The sequence below is a fragment of the Zootoca vivipara genome, chromosome 2, assembly GCF_963506605.1.
Source record: "Zootoca vivipara chromosome 2, rZooViv1.1, whole genome shotgun sequence".
Taxonomy (NCBI): Eukaryota; Metazoa; Chordata; class Lepidosauria; order Squamata; family Lacertidae; genus Zootoca; species Zootoca vivipara.
In genome coordinates, this window is record NC_083277.1 from 66,991,897 (window position 1) to 67,011,920 (window position 20,024).

At 41.2% G+C, this 20,024-nt stretch overlaps 1 protein-coding gene across 1 annotated transcript in view; it reads left to right on the forward strand.

The window, feature by feature from the left end:
* TRPC7 (transient receptor potential cation channel subfamily C member 7) overlaps positions 1-18,789 on the forward strand; it is a 102,049-nt gene extending 83,260 nt beyond the window's left edge. Inside the window, exons 7-12 of the mRNA XM_060271662.1 lie at positions 281-476; positions 1,974-2,195; positions 6,360-6,437; positions 12,569-12,622; positions 17,214-17,289; positions 18,104-18,789. Of these exons, the coding sequence (XP_060127645.1) occupies positions 281-476; positions 1,974-2,195; positions 6,360-6,437; positions 12,569-12,622; positions 17,214-17,289; positions 18,104-18,246 (769 nt within the window). The 3' untranslated portion in view covers positions 18,247-18,789. The remainder of the gene's footprint in view (positions 1-280; positions 477-1,973; positions 2,196-6,359; positions 6,438-12,568; positions 12,623-17,213; positions 17,290-18,103) is intronic.
* The last annotated feature ends 1,235 nt before the right edge of the window (positions 18,790-20,024 follow it).

Genomic DNA, 20,024 nt, shown 5'->3' on the forward strand with positions numbered 1-20,024 from the left:
CAGTTCATATTTAATCAGTGATCCGCAGAGGATTTAGTGAATTGCCAATAGAAATATTGAAATGCTGTATGGATGCATAGTCCAGATCCAGACTAAAATTGGAAATAGGAAAATCAGCCAATATTGTTTGTCAGTTCTTAGCCTCTTAGAACATCATGCATCTTTATCACTTCAGAGGATATTGCCTAGTTGTACTTGCAGTGACAGATAGCAGCTCCTCTGATAAAATGGAGACAACCTATCTATGGAGGACTAAAGTCTCTCTCTTTTTTGTCTTTAGGGTAGAAGAAAGTTTTAAAACCTTATTCTGGTCCATATTTGGTTTGTCTGAGGTAATATCAGTGGTGCTGAAGTACGACCACAAGTTTATTGAGAACATTGGATATGTGCTCTATGGAGTTTATAACGTCACCATGGTGGTTGTGCTCCTCAACATGTTAATAGCCATGATCAACAATTCCTATCAGGAAATTGAGGTAAGGCAAACAAATGTGATGGTGTAGCAAATTTAATTGGCGATTGTATATTATGAAAAGAAAGATCATCCCTTTTCCCCACTTGGCCATTTCTTTTATTTTTATTTATTAAATTTCTATCCCACTCTTCCTCCCGAAGGAGCCCAGTTCCGTCACTGTGGCCTTTGCTTTCTCTAAGGGCAAAATCTATTTCTAGCCAGTGGGTTTCCTCTATTTAATTTGCAAATGATTTCAAGATCACTTGAGGAAACATTTCTAATCTGGGTTTGGATGATGGGGCACTGCAGTTGGGTACAATATGGCTAAACCTGCCCCCAGCCTACTAACCATAAAATAGGATGATTGTTTGCAGCTACTTCTTTGTAATGTAGTTATATCTGGTTCCCTGCAAAACACAACATTACACCAGAAGAGAGGTTTTTAAAAAAAACTCAGTAAGCATCCTGCATTTATCATGGTACAGATTTAAGAATGGACTGTCAGCAGGTGCCACATTCTCTTACCGACGCTGATAGCTTTTTGGTTTTCACTCAGCAAACAATAATTAATCTGAAGATCCGAAGGTACAAGTGGAAAGACAGAAGAAAGATGCCATTTAGATGAAAACAGGCAGTGCTCACCTTGAATTGCCCTCCCACAATTGTTATTTGTGTCTTGGCTCCTTTGACAGTCATGTGGCGGTGAATTTTTTAAACTGAGAAATGAACTTGTTTGCACATCCTACGTCTGAAGAAGAACCACATTATAGGAATAAGGCCATATCAAGGTGGTGGTGGGGGGGGGGAGGTTTGATTATAATCCTACCAGAAGGGATGAGATGTCCAAACTGCTATGTGAGAATCTGAAGTGGATCAAATGCCTAAGAATTGGATATTTCTGTAGTGCATTTGATTCATGGCTAATTGCAAAAGGAAGTTATAAGCAGCAATTTTACAGGTGGTTGACTTCAGGACAAAACATTTTGGCACCTGTGAAAGGAGATCAAAATCGAAAGTGCTTTTTAAAAAGCACCTTTTCAAGACCATTCTAGCCTGTGTGTTTTGTTTAAAGTTCGGGAAAAAATCTGGTTTGCAAGCTAGACTTTAACTTACAGGGATGAGGGGCAACCATTGCTTCTTTATCCCAGAATTCCTAGGTGTGTGACCTGACATCTGTAGTTCCTGGGAGGGACTAATTCAGCCTGCAATCTCCATCTGGGACTGAGTCTATAAACAACCTCATGCCTCCAAGATAAGCCTAGGTTTTGTACATCCCACCCTCCCTTATTTATTTAAAAGCATGTACACCCTGCTTAGTATTTTTTTTATTTTAAAAAAAATCTTGATGAGGAAGACATCTGGAGAATCAAAAGCTTGCTGCGCTTTTGTGACATTTTGGTTGGTCCCAACAAAGGTATTGCCCATCTGTGGAATGATATAAACTGAGTTGTCTTCTGAAATGGTAATTTTGCCATCTTTTAAAAAGCACCCCCCCCCCCCCGCTTTGTTCCTTTTGCAGGAGGATGCAGATGTCGAATGGAAGTTTGCGCGTGCCAAGCTTTGGCTTTCCTATTTTGATGAGGGAAGGACTCTACCTGCTCCTTTTAACCTAGTGCCAAGCCCTAAGTCGTTTTATTATCTCATAATGAGAATTAAAATGTGCCTCATAAAACTCTGCAAATCCAAGGCCAAAAACTGTGAAAATGATCTCGAGATGGGCATGCTGAATTCCAAGCTAAGGGTATGTCCTTTTATTTCTAACAAAAGTTGCGGGTAGGGGGTTGTTCATTCATCCCTTCATTTAATCATTTTGTTTAAACCAGTGTTCAACGTTGAGTCCCCAGATCTTGCCGGATGACAGCTCTCATTGCCGTCAGGCAGCTTAGCCAATGGTCATGTTTGATGGAAGTCTGCCAACATCTGGGAACCCTAAGCTGAAGAACACTGCTTTAAAAATGTGGCGGCCAGCCTTTATGGAAATGTGTCACAATATGAGAGAGCGTCACTCTAGTGCAGGCTTCCTCAGACTCGGCCCTCCAGATGTTTTTGGCCTTCAACTCCCATGATCCCTAGCTAGCAGGACCAGTGGTCAGGGATGATGGGAATTGTAGTCTCAAAACATCTGGAGGGCCGAGTTTGAGGAAGCCTGCTCTCGTGCCTGCTAAAGCTAAAACACATCCACAGTCTCCCTGTGCATTGGTGTGGCTTGTGTTTGCTCTGCAGAGTCATAGAAAAAGCAATTGTGCAACAAGGAGAACAGGCAGCAAAGGACCCCTGGATGATTAAGGTCCAGTCAAAGGCGACTATGGGGTGCGGCACTCATCTCGCTTCAGGCCGATGGAGCCGGCGTTTGTCCACAGACAGCTTTCCTGGTCATGCGGCTGCACTGTGCTATAGCCAGACTCATCAGCTGCTATTCAAGAATGTCATCCTATTGCTGGTTCTTTGTCCAAAGTTTATGAAGCTGGGGGTGGAGTGGAGCATGGCTGGGTAGAGACAAAACTTCCAACTGGTGCTTGAACAAGAGAATTTTATTACAGTGACCTGACCCCCACATCCCAATGTATAGTTTTTCTCAGCAGCAAAATAATCATTGCGCTCTCTTTCCCCCCCCCCTCCACCCCACAAAATTAAACTGCAGGTGTTCACTCAGACCATGACTTTCAAAACCTCATAGGCTTTGAACCTGCACAACCTTCCCCAGGGGTTTGATGAAGAAAACTTGCAAATAATTACAGTAATATCAGTTACATAGAAACTGCTCTTTTTAGTGATGAATTAGCTCCTTTCGGCTTAATTTGGAACTGGCCTTGGCAAACTGAGCTATTTTCCAAAAGAAAGTCAGTTCTCTCCCCACACCCCGCTGACCAATTCCAAATTCAAAAACCCTCTCAAGCTGATGTCACGGAGAATGCAGCAAGGTTTCCAGTTGTGTCTCTCAGTCCATTCCACAACCTCCATGAAACCTTGGGTCCTGCTCCGCTGCTCCTTCCTTTTTCCAGAATGTTCCTAACAGAGGCAGTCAGGTCTGTTTCTATAGATGGGTGCTTGTCTTCCCTGCTCTTTTGTTTTCTCAATCCGTCCTGTGCATTGAATGCTTCTATAGCAGTGTCCCAGGTGAAAGGGGGGGGGAAACAACCTGGGGAATGTAGCTGTCTAAGCCATCTAAATCTTTTTATTTTACAGTATTTTATTTTATTTTTATTTTTATTTTTTTATTAATTAACATCCAAGGATATCATACACAATCTTAAATACATGTACAAAGAAAAGGTAAAACTAATAATAATAACCTTAAATAATTATACCATTAAATATTGATTTAAGCTCCATACTCTTTTCTTATACTTTCTAACTAAACAAAAATAAACCAAAGTAAAATCCAATAAACTAGACTATGTCAAAATAGACTTCCAGTCATTTACCGATGTAAGTTTCATCTCTGTATAAGCCTCCCCCTGAACACAGCAGCTGTATCGGCAGGGTGTCCTTCACCGTTATCAACTGAAAAGATTATCTGGAGGGGGTGAGAAACAGGACCATATCCACTGTAGTGTTGTTGTTTTGCAGTTTTATTACAACAGTAGGTTACATAAAGCTTCGGGAACCACTGTGTTAGGGGAAGGAACCAGAAAGAGAATTTGGATACACACTAAAGAATATGTGACATCTAAACCAAGTAAGCAACAGAGCATCTCAAGCTCCATTGTACAAAAAGAACAAAATATGGTAGGGATAGATTACCATTTCTGTAATTTTCTGTTTCTGATGCATGAGGAGAATACTGCATATTTAAAGAGCTTTATACTGTAGATCCTTCAGAGCATAATCAGCTGAAAAAGTGGCTTCAAAGGATTTTCAAGCTCCTTTCCAAGGCCATCCAATCAGCTAAAACAGTGATTTTTTCCCCTCAGTGGAAAATCAATAATGAAGGGCAAGCTTCTTTGAATGTCAGCTCACCCCCCCCCCTACTGATTTCCTCCTATGCTGTAGAGCCATAGGGACTGTTGGATATATTCTGGGAAATCCCCCACCCATAAAACCGAGTGGCCCAATAGAATTATTGCTAGCAGTTTGTGGGAAATAACTAGGCACCCTACACATGTCCCAGAAGCCTCTGTATCTACAGACAGCATAGAAAGGGATTATTGTTGGAAATAAATGAATAAACCACATAATTTATGCTCTGAAATAAGTGGTTGCACTTTGTCCCTGCCTGTCCCTGCTCCACTACACTACTGGTTGTACTGGGCATATACAGAGAGAGAGAGAGAGAGAATTTCACTAGGTGTTTCATGAAGCAGAAAGCCCCAACTATTTAGCATTCTGGGCTGTTAACCAGCAATGTGTCTAATGAAGGAAAGGTAAACAGCCAGCCAGCAACATAATAATGCACACTGGGTGGGAAGAAAAAAACAGATGAGGGGACATAATCAAATACCTTATTTAGTTCTGGTAGAACTGAAAAGGAATTTGCAGCAGGTCAGCAAAAGGTGGTGGAGCAGAACACCTGAATGTGCAAATCTCCAGGGTAGTTATGGGATGGAACAAGGAGGATCCTTTCATTCCTAGGTGCAGCCAACTGTGATACCAATTCTGGAATAACCCTTCGCTTTATGAATTTCACCCATCTGTAAAGTACCTTACGTAATCTACTTAAACCTCCACCTTAATATATATCCTTGAAGTAAAGAAAAGTCACAAAGGCAGAGAGGAAATGGGTTTTTCTCTTTTCCATTTTCACGTCATCCCATTATCTACAATAAGTCATCACCATAAAAAAAAGGGGGGGGAGAGGTCATTAGATATGAAAGCTGCAGTGCAATGCACTCCTTGCATCATGTGGGGTACCCTGGTGCCTGGTGCAGAAGTTCCAGCTGGTTCAAGATGCACCAGTTTGATGAGGATAGACTACTGCCAGCACATAACTCCTATGCTCAAATGCTTGCACTGGCTGCCCATATGTTCCCGTGCCAGGTCCAATGTTCTCATATTAATTTAGAAAACCCTTAACAATGTGTGTCCATGATCTCCTAAGGGACACCTGATCCCTTATATCCCTGCACAATCACAGAGATCTTCAGATCCAAGCCTGTGGAACCCTCTGCTTGACTGAGATTTGGCAGGCATCCTCTTTCCTGAATTTCAAGCACAACAAATAATTTCTTACTCCACCGGGCATTTTAAAGTAGTGTTTTGTTTCTGGGATGAATTTTACTTGTTCTTATTCTTTGTATACCGCTTAGCAATTCTCAGTATTAAGCAGTATATAAATACTCAAAATAATAAACAAACCAACACCAGCCCAGAAACTTTATAACAACAGCTGTCTATTGTGGGGCCTAGGGGCTGGGCCTGATGAAACACACGATCTCTTTGGAAGGGCCAACAGTATGGCCCCACAGCCCCTTACTGAGCATGTTTCTCCTTCACACAATTCATATGCGAAGGGGGGGGCAGTGCAGGTAGGTAAAGGATTTCAGATTTCAATTGTACAAGGCCACACTGAGTGGGTGAATGTTTTCCAATACCCTTCTATTGAAATCTACACTGATGTCCCTACAATCATTAAACAGTGGCTTGTATGAGAAACTGTATGTTTGAAGAGTTCATACCTCACTTAAACACTAGGACCAGAGTCTATTTTCACAAAGTGCTATGCATTCAACAGTTTCTCAACTGTTGTAAAAGTGTGAATTGCCAGAAGCACAAAGCAAAAGGAAGCTAAGTCATCTGAAATACAAGACTTTGTCTTCGGATGAAATAATATCAGGGCTTTTCTTTGCACCATGCAGCTCACCCCTTGCAAGGTGTTATTAGCCATCCTTTTCTTAGAACTTCACTTCTACTGCTTTCATAAGAACATTTCTTCATTGGTGATGTGCTCTACATTTGTACATTTCAGAAAGTCCGTTTCGAGTCCAGTACTCAAAATTCAGACTTTACTGTGAAGAATGCCTACAACAAGCCCACAAGATACCAGGTAATGACAATACAAAAAAAGAAAGAAAGAAAGATGTGGCATAGGAAAAGATAAATATGTCAGAAGAGGGTTTGCTTACATGTTTGTGGTCTACACTTTGATCCTACACATGTCCTCTTAGAAGGAAACCAATCTTTAGCTGTTTCCAGAGCAATAGTCACATCAGTTTCTCGAAAAATAAACAAAGGGTCTTGTGACATCTTATGAAATTTCTTATGGGATATGTTTTGGTAGACTTCATAAGTGGGATATGTTTTGGTAGACTTCATAAGTGGGATTGGTAGACTTCATAAGTGGGATACGAAAGCTTATGCCATAACAAATGTGTTACTCTTTAAGCTTTAACATACCCTTCCTTCCTAGTAACTATGCCTAAGATTTCAACCTTAGTAATTTGTAGATGATCTTCATTCATGAAAAAGCACAAAAGTCAACTTAAAGGCCATTCCAAGGCAATGCAGACTATATTACATTTTATGGTGTACAAGTACTAGCAGCAGATATGACACCCTCAGTTATCCCAATCTAATGGATTGTATATCTATGCATGTCTGAGGGTCTAGAGGTGACCATTCATTTAATATCAAGCTCATATAACTGTCTATTTAATTCCCACGATACAGCAAATCAAGCAAAATGTTAAAATGTTAGGTTGCACAGTACCATTCAAAACACCTCAGGTATATTAGTTATATAATACTGTACTGTACATTAAAACACAGTAAGAAAGGACTGCAGTGTTTTATTTTGGAAATTACATGGAATAAGCAATCTCTTTTGATATTAATAAGAGAATCACTTCCACAAGCTCTCATTCACATAATTGTTTTGTTCTTTATATAATGCTAAATGTTTTGGATTTGTTCTGATCTGTTTGTAGCCTCTGGTATATTAACTGAAATTCAGTGGACTGTGTTGCAAAATAATAATCAGGATGGAAATGATAGAAGAACAATCTAGACTCATTGCAAAATAAACTTCTTTTGTTGCAAAATTTGCAAAAGTTTACCAGAGCAATCCTAACCCCTGATTCATGCTGCTGGTAATGAGTTAGAATGGAGCAGTGTTCCTCTGCCACACTCTGCTAGGGGTCTCTAGTAATGCCTGGTTAGAATTGCTCCTTTCCTTCAGACAGAATTGCCCTTGCAGTGCAATTAACTACTGTACTGGAATTACAGAACCAAATGCATCCTGAGGAAATGAGGATGACAGGTAGCTGCATCCGCACTTGTGCTTTACACCGCTGCCCTACCACCCTAGAAAAGAAAGTGAGGGGAAGACAAATAGATGCCACAAACCATTTTTAGACCCTGCTGATGCTAGACTTGCTACTAGCTTAAGATTGCTTTTTAAAGGATTAGACAAATTCATGGGGGGGGGGTATCATTGATTATTTGGTGTGATAGCAAAATGGAACCTTTATGTGATCAAAGGCAGAATATCAGAAGCTTCCCAGATGTGTCTGTCTGGTCAATACAAGGATGCTGGTCTAAAGGGACCTTTGCTCTGATCCATCAAGGCTCTTTGTAGGTCTTTTACTTCTAGCCTTATAATTTACTCATCTGCATGAGGCTTTAGTCAATCATAGTGGAAAGTGATGCATGGCTCTCTACCAATGCCAGCTATTAAGTCATTTACCATTCTGGCTCCAGATGGTCTTGAACAGATAATGTTTTTCAAAAGAAGCTCCCCAAAAGCCGAGCCAGAATTTTGAGCTATGAGGGAAAAACTTGAGAAAGATAGAACTGACTTGCTTCTGGGCCAAACCAGGATGACAGGCCATGTGGCCGGCAGTCAGGAGTGGATATTTGGCAACTGGAATCTTCACTAAATCAGGTCCAAGGATGAAGTTTCACGAGATCAGGTTGGGAACATCACTGCAAGCAGGAAAAAAATGGAGTTGGAAGACAACACCTTGAAAAACAGACTACACGGGACAGATTTAAGGGAAGTGAATGCGGAAGAAAGTTCTAGTTTAATTGCTTTGTGCAAAAGATGGAGCATTGATGGATCCAGGAACATCACTGAAGGGGGAATGGTTGGAGGGGTAGTGCTGCCCTCCATACATACCATACAGTGGTGGTACTACTGCTGCTCACTAGTTCAGGGCAAGGTGAGTCATGGTGATGCCAAGATTACTGGAAGTCTGAGTTGGCCTTCACACACATCCCATGCACTACTGCTGGATGGATCAAAAGTCCACCTAGTCCAGCAGCCACAGATATGCAAGATATGAAGGTAGTCACCCTACCTTCTGGTTGCTCCCCAAGCATTCAGTGGTATGTCATCACTAAACCTGGAGCTTTTATATAACCATCATGACTAGCAGGCATTGGGAGACCTATCTTCCCTGGGAAGAATATCCCCCCCCAAAAAAAAATCACCTCTCTGCATTGGCCCCTTACAACATTTTTTTTCTGGCCATCTGTCCTTCCAAACATATTTAAAATTGTTGGCAAGGAGCAGAATATACATGTGATAATTGGAGAGAGTGGAAAGGGTTAAGGACGCTTTTCCACCCATCAATTCTCCCTGCCATTGTCCTAAACCCATTGCCTTATGTGAGGTAGGGAGGGGACAATCCCAGTCCATCCCCCTTGTACCTACAAACATGTGAAGCAACAGGAAATTTCTTTCACGCTGGTGCTGCACTTGTGGGCTTTGCCAGCTCGGTGTACTTCTGGGCAAAATGTAGAATATGTGAAGATGAGCTAAGTGGTACCAGATATTTAAGAGAATCAAAACAGCAAATGCTTGCAGGAAGCAGATAGACATGCAGTGGCTGTACATACCCATAAAAGACGGTTTATCTAATAGCTGCATTTCATAGTTTAGGGTCGAACCTAGAAAGGTGACCCACAAATTGTATCAGGATACACACTAACCCAGGCATCCCCAAACTGCAGCCCTCCAGATGTTTTGGCCTACAACTCCCATGATCCCTAGCTAACAGGACCAGTGGTCAGGGATGATGGGAATTGTAATCCAAAACATCTGGAGGGCCGAAGTTTGGGGATGCCTGCACTAACCTTACATTCACAAACAGATGTTAAATGTTTTTTGACCATATCCTACTCTGCTAAAAGAACAAAGTTCAAACACACTTTTTTTGGGGGGGGGACCAGTCACCCTCCCTTGTTCTCTTGAGTTCAATCTCCATGCTAAGTGTATCTCATTTGAAACACCCCCCAAAAAAGGTTTAAAACAACGAAATCAGCCCAAACTACAAAAGCCATGTCACCTTCTGCATGAATCATGTTAAGCTCAGAGTAATTGTGCAGTATAAATTATTCTTTTCAAAAGGGAGTAATTATAGTACATGATAGGTGGAGACCCACCTAAGAGTATTGAAGCCAGAGGCATTATCATCACCATCACCATCATCATACCGGAAAAGAGACAGCTGCAATAACATTTTTTCTCTGCTTTCTATAATGCTCTTACCAGGCTCGGTTCCAAAAGATACATTATTTAAAACGTCAAGATTCTGCCCAGAGGAATAATAACAAAGTAATAATAATAGGAAGCATAACACACTGGACAAGCATACTTAGACAAAAGAGAGAACAAGCAGCAGCGATCAATTCTGTTGTCTGGCCAGTAATTATTTTCAGCTACAACGGGATAGTGTAATGTAATTACTAATATGACTCCCTGCTCGGTTCTGTCTAGTTAGCTTTTTAAAGTGATGCATCTCTGCCATGTGGAAGTTAATGAAAGTGCAGAAATACAGGCGCTGTGATACCAAGGTGGGAACAGTAATAATAGGACCGCAGAATGTGGTTGCACTCGAACGATCTCTTGATAATAACCCACATGCTAGTGTGTGTATCTATACATCCAAAAGTTACTTTGGTGTTTGATGTTTTAATATTTCAAGCTGTTTAATGTGAAATATTGAGGTAATATGTTCTTTTCCCCCCGTGGGTATGTATCAGAACCAGTACGAAATATGGAAAATACAACAAAACATGAGGCAAAGCCACGTATAGTCTGCCTTTCCCCCATGTTCTCCAATCTCCTGTCTTTCCCAGAACAGACACCCCTGTAGGGATTTGCTTAAAGAACAGCAAATTCTGTCCCAGAATAGGGTTATGCTTAAGAATCTTGAGCAAATAGCTGCATCATTCATTGCTCTCATTCGATGACTTTAGTTTTCCTTCCTTGCACTCTTTTTCACATGTCAAATCCTCTTAGTTTATCCACGAGTTATAGAGAAGATTCCATTTTGGAGCAGTTTTTCCAGGTGAACCCTGTTGAAAAGGAGTTTCACAAGAGCAGCTGTGCTATAGAGGAGGAGGAGGAGGAGGAGGAGGAGGAGGAGGAGGAGGAGGAGGAGGAGGAGGAGGAGGAGGAGGAGGAGGATAAATAAATGCATAAACACAAAGGCTACTATGGGCTGCTGGGTGATCATTCTGTTTATTTCTGATCAAAGGGAACTAATTAACTTTGGAATCTCTTTCCACTTTTGAACGAGAGCTTGGAGGAAGTATTCTCTGCATCCCAACTAAGGGAAAACCATTGGCACTTCGAACATTCAGGACCTTCCTCCAGGATCACATATGGAATAGGATCTCTTTGTCTTATATAGAACAAATACTACAAAAATGCCAGTGCAGTCACTTCCAAAGGAAAACAAAGCTGCCTAATAGATAACAGCTATCTGCTTTGAAATAATACCCTATAGACCCCCTCTCCCCACACACCTTGCCTCCAGCATGCCCCTTTTTTGCCCTCAGGTACAAATCCAGCTATTGGGCTAAAAGAGATTATCCCCCTCTGCTAGACACATTTGGCAATGTTTATTAGGGTTAATTTAATCAGTTAAATTAATCTATGAAATTTTTGAATCGACTATAAAGATGCCACTTATTTAATCTAGGAGCATATTTTTTATATATATTAAGAGCCATGTGACAAACACCATCTTAAAGGAAGGATGCCCTTCTGTGTGAGCCAGAATGGACAGTTTGTCTTATCGACACATCAATTTACTTGTAATCTATGCTCCACAAAGATTGTGTTACCATTAGACGGCTATTTAAACAGAAAGCTCATATCTTCTGATTCTTATTTTGCTTAGTGTTATACTGTATAAGTTAAAATGCAGAATTGTGTTGTACAAAAAAAAATGTGTTCTGCATGTATTACAGTTACACCTATACAGGCATACCTCAGGTTGCGAACACGATCCGTGCGGGAGGCACATTCGCAACCCACAGTGCTGCATCTGTGCACGCGCGTGACACAATATAGCACTTCTGTGCATGCACGTGGTGTCATTTTTGTACTTCTGTGCGTGCGCAAGCGCCAAAACCCAGAAGTAACCCCTTCCGGTACTTCCAGGTTCGGCGCAGAGCGCAACCCAAAAACGTGCAACCCGCAGTGTTCACAACCTGAGGTATGATTGTACATGACATTTCCAGAAAACTGCTGTCAGAATTATGATCTTTACAACCATGTTGTGACAATCTTTTAGCTAATGGAATGGCTTGTGAAGTGGACCCTGAAAGGTGCTAGGTTGTCTGATGGATCTATTGAATAGAAATAATAATCATGTACTTACAAATTCAGTTGAAGACTGCCCGTCAATATGTAAAACATCTAGAGGTTTGAAGATTACCCATTAAAACAAGGGTGCTATATGTGTGACTATGTTTGTTGATAACCCAAGAAAGAAAAATTAACTGATCAAAGCCTACAAAAATATGTTGTGTCAGAATTACAAATACTGCTGAACACATGGAAGGAAAGCCAGGCATGGTTGCATTTATAATAGTCAATATTTATTTATTCATTTAAGTTATTTATTTATTATTTAAAGTGTTAGTTTGATGGACATAGTAAATACTCTATGATCTTAATATCAACCACATTAATAAATACAACTACATAGTAAATGAAATTCCAGGCATTCAACTCTTATTGGGCAATGTTGTAAATACTGTGGTAAAAGGTGTGTTAGGTTGTTGTGAATGACAAGGAGATGGTGGCTTTTCTGCATGCGGTTTCCCTGTTTTCCTGCTCTGCACCCCACTCCTTAGCCTCCTCCTTTAAAAGTAGTATTTCCTTTGGGATTCATTTATTTCCCCACTTTCCCAAAACTTCTTCCTCAATTTATGTTTTCTCAGGTGGCAACACTTCTTCCCAATGGATTCTACCATCATGGTCATCTCCAGCACATAGTATGTGTATTGTACCTCATGTATTCTTCCAGAAGTAACCCTGTCTCTTTTCTACATGCCACATTGCATAATATATCTCCATTTATTATGCAAACTGTATATGCATGATATATACAGGTTTCACTCTTTTTATTGGTTCCAAGTATTTTGTCAGTATTCTCTATATATCTCTTTGACTGAACAAGGAAAGGTTTGTTTTTTAGAATAGATTTCCTGGTAGTTCATGTTTTTCCTTACCTTCAAAGAAGAACATATGTTGAAACAATTGCACTGTAATGTCAAATCATTGTTGATTCACTCATAATATAAATGAGCAGGATAGTAACACTCCCCTTATGAACTTACTTAGGTTGACTTACCTTAGTATCCAAGCTATAGTTGGCAACCACATGTTGACAGTGATGGCTACCTGTCAATAGATGGTGTCACAGTCTGGTCGGCGGGTGGTTGAAGCCCCGGCTGAGGACGTCAGGACCAGGGGCAAGATGGTGATGCGGGAGCAGGGCCAAGAGTCTGGGTGGCAATGGGGCTGAGGATCAAGCAGCCAGGAGTCGTGAAGTCAAGGGTCTGAAGAGAAGAAGGGAGTCAGGAAGGTGAGGGTCCAAAGGTTGAGAAGCAAGGAGTCACAAAGGCAAGGATCCAAAGGTCAGGAGGCAGGAGTCACGAAGGTGAAAGGCAAGGGGCCAGATGCAGCAAAGTAGAGAACGCGTTGGTGTGGCAAAGGGCCTAGGGAAATGCCGAGCTTATATCCCTCCCTGGCTCTTGCCACCAGGTGCAGTGAGTTACCAAGTGGCCTCACCTGAGCGGCTGCGCCTTGCTTCTCCAGAACAAACTTAGGAGGCCCCCGTCCTGCAAAGCCCATACTCCTGAAAGATGGGGAGAGGGGGCTACTAGTGATCTGTCTTCAAACTTACAAGAAATGAATGGCGCTCTCTGAACTGTGTTTCTGTGTTTGAACCTGGAACACTATGCATGCAAACATAGCAGAATACTTTAAGGGTATCAGGGGTATCCAGAAATACCTTGATGTGACGACAGCCCTTGTTAGATTGGGGTAGTTGCTTTGAAACACAAGATTTATATTTCATCAGAAACGTTAGGCACAGAACTATCTGGAGAACAAGGTGAAGTGTAGATTGTTGTTCTGAAGTATTTGACTCCGGCAGGAAAGGAACGATATAACTTGAACAGATAAGTAAATATTCTTCAGTGGCTTTCCTGGAGGTGACAATCTGCTGAGATTTTGACATTAATACTTTTTCATTTTTGTTCATTTCCCATAATTCAAAGACACTCATGGGAATTATGTCACAGCTGTGACAGGGACCCTTTATCAGATACCTTTTATTTTATTTTATTAATTTATTAGATTTATATGCCTCCCATCATGAAAAGATCTCAGGGTTGTTCACAAGATAATGCAATCAATGAATGGGTGCAATCAGCTTTTAGCCTGCTGGAGAAGAGGTCCCCACATTGCACCAGTCAGTCATGAACAAAGTAAATAATCTGTAACACTGAAGATGAGTTACCCCAAATATTTGGGGTGGCAAATCTTGGATTATGAGATGAAAGTGGAGATGCTTGGAGAACAAGGGTCAAGAAATCAAATTCTTAATTAATCATTTATTTCCAGGGAGGGGATTTGCGCTTGGACCTTAGTCCCCTATTAAAATAATTGGGACCTAAAAGAGCTTAGCTTTGGATGGACCCTGCTCGTATCTTAAAAGAAACGCAGGCTGCTTTCTCCAAAATTGTGCCAATAACCTGAGTAAATAAGTTGAGATTTAGGTGTGCTATCCTGTTATACCAAACACAAAAGTGCAAAATAATTTTGCCAATCCATAAGGTGATTGATTCCATATGTTTATGGCACTTATGGCAAATGGTTACCACCCAGTTTAAAGTTTTGCAACTCCGGTTCATTTTGTACATTTCTGCTGCCTGAGAATTACCCTTCCTTTACAGTTTGGAAAGAGGAGGGAGAGATTTTTATGTAGCATTGGAGGCTGTACTATTGCAGGGGTAGGAGAACAGTTACTATGACTTAGCCTGTCGAAGCCCCACATATCCTGCACACTAAGAAAATGAAGGTACCTAATTTCTGGGGCTGCAACCCTATAATTAGGTTGAATATTTTAAACTGAGGACAAAGTTTAGTGGCTAGACTTGAAAGTAAAGAGAACACTTTCCATTCTGAAACTATTTGCTTTTGAAGTACCTTCTCAAGAGAAAAGGAAAAGGGGAAATCATGAAGTGGCTTTCTGAATATTTTCTGAGTGATGTGTGGATTTAAATTTAACCAATTAAATGACTAGCTGTCAAAGGAGAAGGAAAGTGCTCAACTAAAACTTGTAGCATTTGACAGGTATATTAATATCATTTCTCTACAAAAGATTCCTTTTAAAATTGGACCAACTCCTTTTGATTATGATTGTAATCTTACAATTTGCTGCCTCCCCTACTCCTTCACAAGGCTATAGTAATGATATATACAGTAACTTGGAAGAAAATCCCATTGAAGTCAATGGAGCTTCTGAGGAGACGTATATGATTGAACTGTTAATGGTATTATGGATTGCAAGCATATTCTAGTTTGGAATATCAATCTAGTTATCTAGTTATCATTGTGCTCTTTCAGGCTTTAATCCCAGTACCCAGATTGGACTCAGTGGGGCCTACTTCTTAGTAGACACGCATGATATTGTTTTGCTGTCATTACAAGCTATGTCATTTATTGCTTCTGAATAGCATTTTATTTTAATATATGGTTGTTGTTAATTTGTCTTTCTGTTGTCATTGAAAGTGGAAAGACTTTTTTTAAAAAAAAAAAAGTTAAATAATATATGCATCTCTCACATTTTTCCCTAAAACCATTCTTGCCCATGTCTAATGCTTCTCTCAATCGTGTGGTGCTACTTCCTGTTTTCTCTTTGCAGGTTTTAATACTTGAATGAAGAGATTGCAAAATTAAGATTTCATGGAAGGCAACAGTATCTCCCTGATACAGTTCTGTGTAGTGTCTTTTGCCAAGTAAATTGATTCCCATTCCTTCATTTGAATCCACCCAGTGTCTATGGCAAATCACACACAAATTATGGGCTCCCTGCTTTTTCTTTAGCTGACAATTTGTCAGGAATTTACTCTAGTGTTAGAAATGTGAATATTGCAATTCTTAAGTGGGCCCTTCGTGGATGCAATAGACACAGTTCTTAAATTACTTACTCTGAAATAATCCCATTGGCTTCAGTGGTAATACCATGAAAGTATTTATTTATTTAAGGAATGTAAATGCTGATTGCAGTATAATGTTGTGCGGAATGGCATGGTTCCTCCCACCTCTACGGATGCTCAGATAACAGTTCCAGTGTCAAAATAAAAAAAATTCCTTCAGTAGCACCTTAAAGACCAACTAAGTTTTTATTTTGGTATGAGCTTTCGTGTGCATGGTATCTGAAGAAGTGTGCATGCACACGAAAGCTCATACCAAAATAAAAACTTAGTTGGTCTTTAAGGTGCTACTGAAGGAATTTTTTTATTTTGCTTCGACTCAGACCAACACGGCTACCTACCTGTAACTAGTCCCAGTGTCATTAGGGCATATCAACTAACCATTCTGTCTTCTTCTGGTCACGTTGTGGAGATGCCTGATTATCGCCTTCCAAAGCAACTACTCTATTCCGAACTTAAAAATGGAAAGTGTAACCATTCTGACACCCAGATTGGATCAACATAAACAGTTAGCCAAATCTATAGCAAAATGTGAACATAGGAAACTGCTTGCATCTAACTCGATATACTAACTGGCAGTAGCCCTTCAGAAAGGAGCCTTTCACATCTCTACCAAAAGATGCTGGTGGATTGATGTTGACATGTTTTACATATAATGCATATTTTCTACCACTGAGCTACAGCCCTCCCCACATCTTTTTGGGTGGCAGAAGATATTGACATCACTGTACAGAAGCAACCAGGGAGGTGGCGACAACTGTGCCAATCCAGAAAAGTATAAAAGCAGCACTCATGATTTGCACATGCTGCTGTTCATCTTTCACATTTTACAATGTGAACACCTCATAGCAAGTGAATATATATTACAATTTTAAAAAATGAAGCTCAAACTTCTAGACCACTATTCAACAAAAGGGTTAGTTTGCCTATACTTCCTGGGTAGCATCCAGTTGTCTCCCTCCACTGACTGAAGGCTCTTTGATCCAGAGGAGGCCTTCCACCTTCTCTTCCTTTTCATTTGTCCCATAGATTTTAGCAAATCTACCCATTTCTCCTACAGCCTCCTGTGCTACCTCCCATGATGCTTCAGAGGGCACACAACCTCCTGGAGTAGAGGGAGGGATGCAGGAGATTGGAGAGGGAAAGGGGAATTAATGAAAATTGCCTCCTCCCTTTCCACTCACAGAAACTCCACTGAATCAAAGAAGTTTTCATCAGTAGATGAATTTTCACCATTGGATCCAACCCACTGAAATTAATTATACTGTGTGTCAAACTCTGTACTGATATGTGATTCTTGTATTTGTAGGGATGTGGTCAGATAACATCAATCCACTAAACTTTTTAATTGAATTTTCAGAAAATAATGAAGAGACTTATTAAACGATATGTCCTAAAGGCTCAGGTGGATCGAGAGAATGATGAAGTTAATGAAGGCAAGTTCTTTCAAACTTACCATTATTGTTGTGAACCTTGTCAGAATCATGTAATGTTTTTAACAGCTTTTGTAGCAGCACATTCACTTCCCAGTTGAATCTTGCATGAATCACTTTCTGAGGCGGCTTCTCTCATATGCACAAAGGCAAACAAACATGGTGCAAGGGGAAAATATGTTGTCTGAAATTTCTGACATCTCCGAGGTCACCTAAGTACAACATTCCTGTCTTGCATTTCTTCTTTTTATGCTGGAAATAGCAACAGGCTTGTGCTGCTTAGTTGTAGGTGCCAAAGCTAATTCGTTTCCAGTGCATGAGAATACTCAGTTGTGATATGCAGAGGCAGATATCAGGAAATCTGAAGGATATAATGTCCATTCTGGGCCCAACACACAGGATTCCCAACAAGAATGAGATCCACCAACTTCACATGCAAGTGCTGCTGTTTCCTAAAATTCAGCACCTCTGAGAAAGCTATGGATTTGACAATATATGCTTAACAATAATTGGAATTAAGTTCATTATGGTCAAACACTGCTCTACCCTTTTGAAGTAGTCATCATAGGGTACTCACAGGGTCTCAACCCAGTTGGGGTCTTACATGCAACATTAGATGTGTTCAACTGTCCCATGACTGCAGATTTTCCACTCACAGGGAGAGAGGGGAGATCAGTGGCACAAAACTCCTCCACAAAAGCGGAATTTACAAGAGAGAGGAAGAAGGATGTAAAGGGCAACTGAATTGTCGGCTGTTATAGTTATCTATTCCAGTTAATAATAACTCTCCCCCCTACCTTGTTGTTGTTGTTTTTAGGAGAACTTAAGGAGATTAAGCAAGACATTTCAAGTCTCCGCTATGAACTTCTTGAAGAAAAGTCACAAGCAACAGGAGAGTTGGCAAGCCTAATACAGCAGCTAAGTGACAAGTTTGGAAAGAGCTTAAATAAGGACATTTGAGGGCAGACAAATGAAAAAAAAACTTTTTTATTTATTTCAACCAGCATTCTAAAGGAGCAGAAACTGTGCAAGAGAGGAGCATCGAAAACTGTATCTTTTGCAGATTATCAATTGTTTTATGGGGACTGTGCATTTGTTTGGTTTATTGGGTGAAGCCAATGATCAATTAATTCCTTTATGATATAAAGGTGACCTTTTCGTATAAAATCAAGCCTTTTGACATCGGATATAGATGCATAAACTTGAGAAGACAAGCTTGGTTGTTCTAGATACCCAAAGCAACTTTTGAAAACTGGAAACAAGCCAGGTCCTCCATTGCGATGTGTCAGCATACGTTGAATGGGGATCGGAAGCATCAGGAGGAAACAAGAGCGAAAGAAGGTGCCAAAAAAAAAAGGTGTTTGACAAAACTGAGAATTGATATATTTTACTTGAGTGTCCCTACTGGGCTGGAAAGTCCTTAAGTTCAAATCTCACCCCGGGGCAGAGCTGCATTTTATCTTGGCAGACACAGGTTCCAAAACTCTTTATTTGCTGAGATAACATGACTGTGGTGTGGGAAGGTAAGTGTGTAGCTCTTCTGCACCCACCAATTCTCCTCTGTGCCATTTGTTTTTCTCTCCCCAACAGGTGTTAGTTCAAGTTGAAGCCTAGGTTTAGGAGGGGAAATGGTATAAAACGACATGGGGTGAGGTGTGAATCAGAGGGGGGGAGGTGCAGTCCATCCAATGACTGCTAGCACTACCTAAACATTACCCTTCCACTGCAGCCTAGTGGTGTAGCTCTTCCTCCTACCTGACCTCTGGCTGGCTGAGCTGCTACACCATACAGAGATGGAGTAGGGTGAGGCAGTAAGGCTGTGTAAATGCACCAGTTTGAGCCAATCCTGCCAGCGTGTTTGCACCACAGTGACTTTGCCACCACTGCACCCTTCCCCATCTCCTGGGACACTGCAACAGCTCAGCCGGACAGAGGCCAGGTAAGTAGTAAAGCCTTAGCACCCATACACTGCTGCTCTTCAGTTGTACATGCATGCAGAGTTGCCGTTGACTTCCCATACTTAGGGGCATATCTTCATCCACACTAGTGGGTGAGAGATAGCCATGCAGGCAGGAACGGGATGGTTCTGAACATGCCTCGTTGCTTATCTGTTTCCAGTCAACTCTTTCATTTGTGCTAAAAGGCATTTTTTTCCTCTTTACCTTACAGGTACCTTACAGGTACCATAGCCCAATCAACTGAGAAACCATTTTTGCAATAAGTCCACTCACCCTTTCAGGTGCGGCAGCATTGCGGGATGGCAGAGGCTCCTCCAAGGCCCCAACAAGGGAATCGCAGCATCGGAGCTCCTTCCAGATAGGGGGCGGGGCATGTGCCCCATATCAGAAGCCATATCCTAGCCTGCATCCCAGATTGGCAAATGGGGATGCAGGCTAAGACATGGGCTAGGCCAGAGGGTGGAGCCAATGGAGCAGGAAGGCTTCCCTCAGGTCCACTCCTTGGCCAAATGGCCAAACAGTCCTCACCTGGGGCCCTACCTGCTTTGCCCCCATTGGGTTGCAGTGAGGTTTCTATGCCAGCTGATCAAGGGCAGTGGGGAAGCAGTGGGTTTTGTTCCTGCTTCCTGCCTTTCACCTTTCTTTGTATCTGGGTGAAAGTGGAGGGCAGCAGCATCGGTGGAAGAATATCCCCTCGGCCAGTGAGCTTGCTGAGACTAAAGGACATGGCAACACAAGAGAAAGAGCTCCATATCGTCATTTCACCCAGTTTCTGTAGGC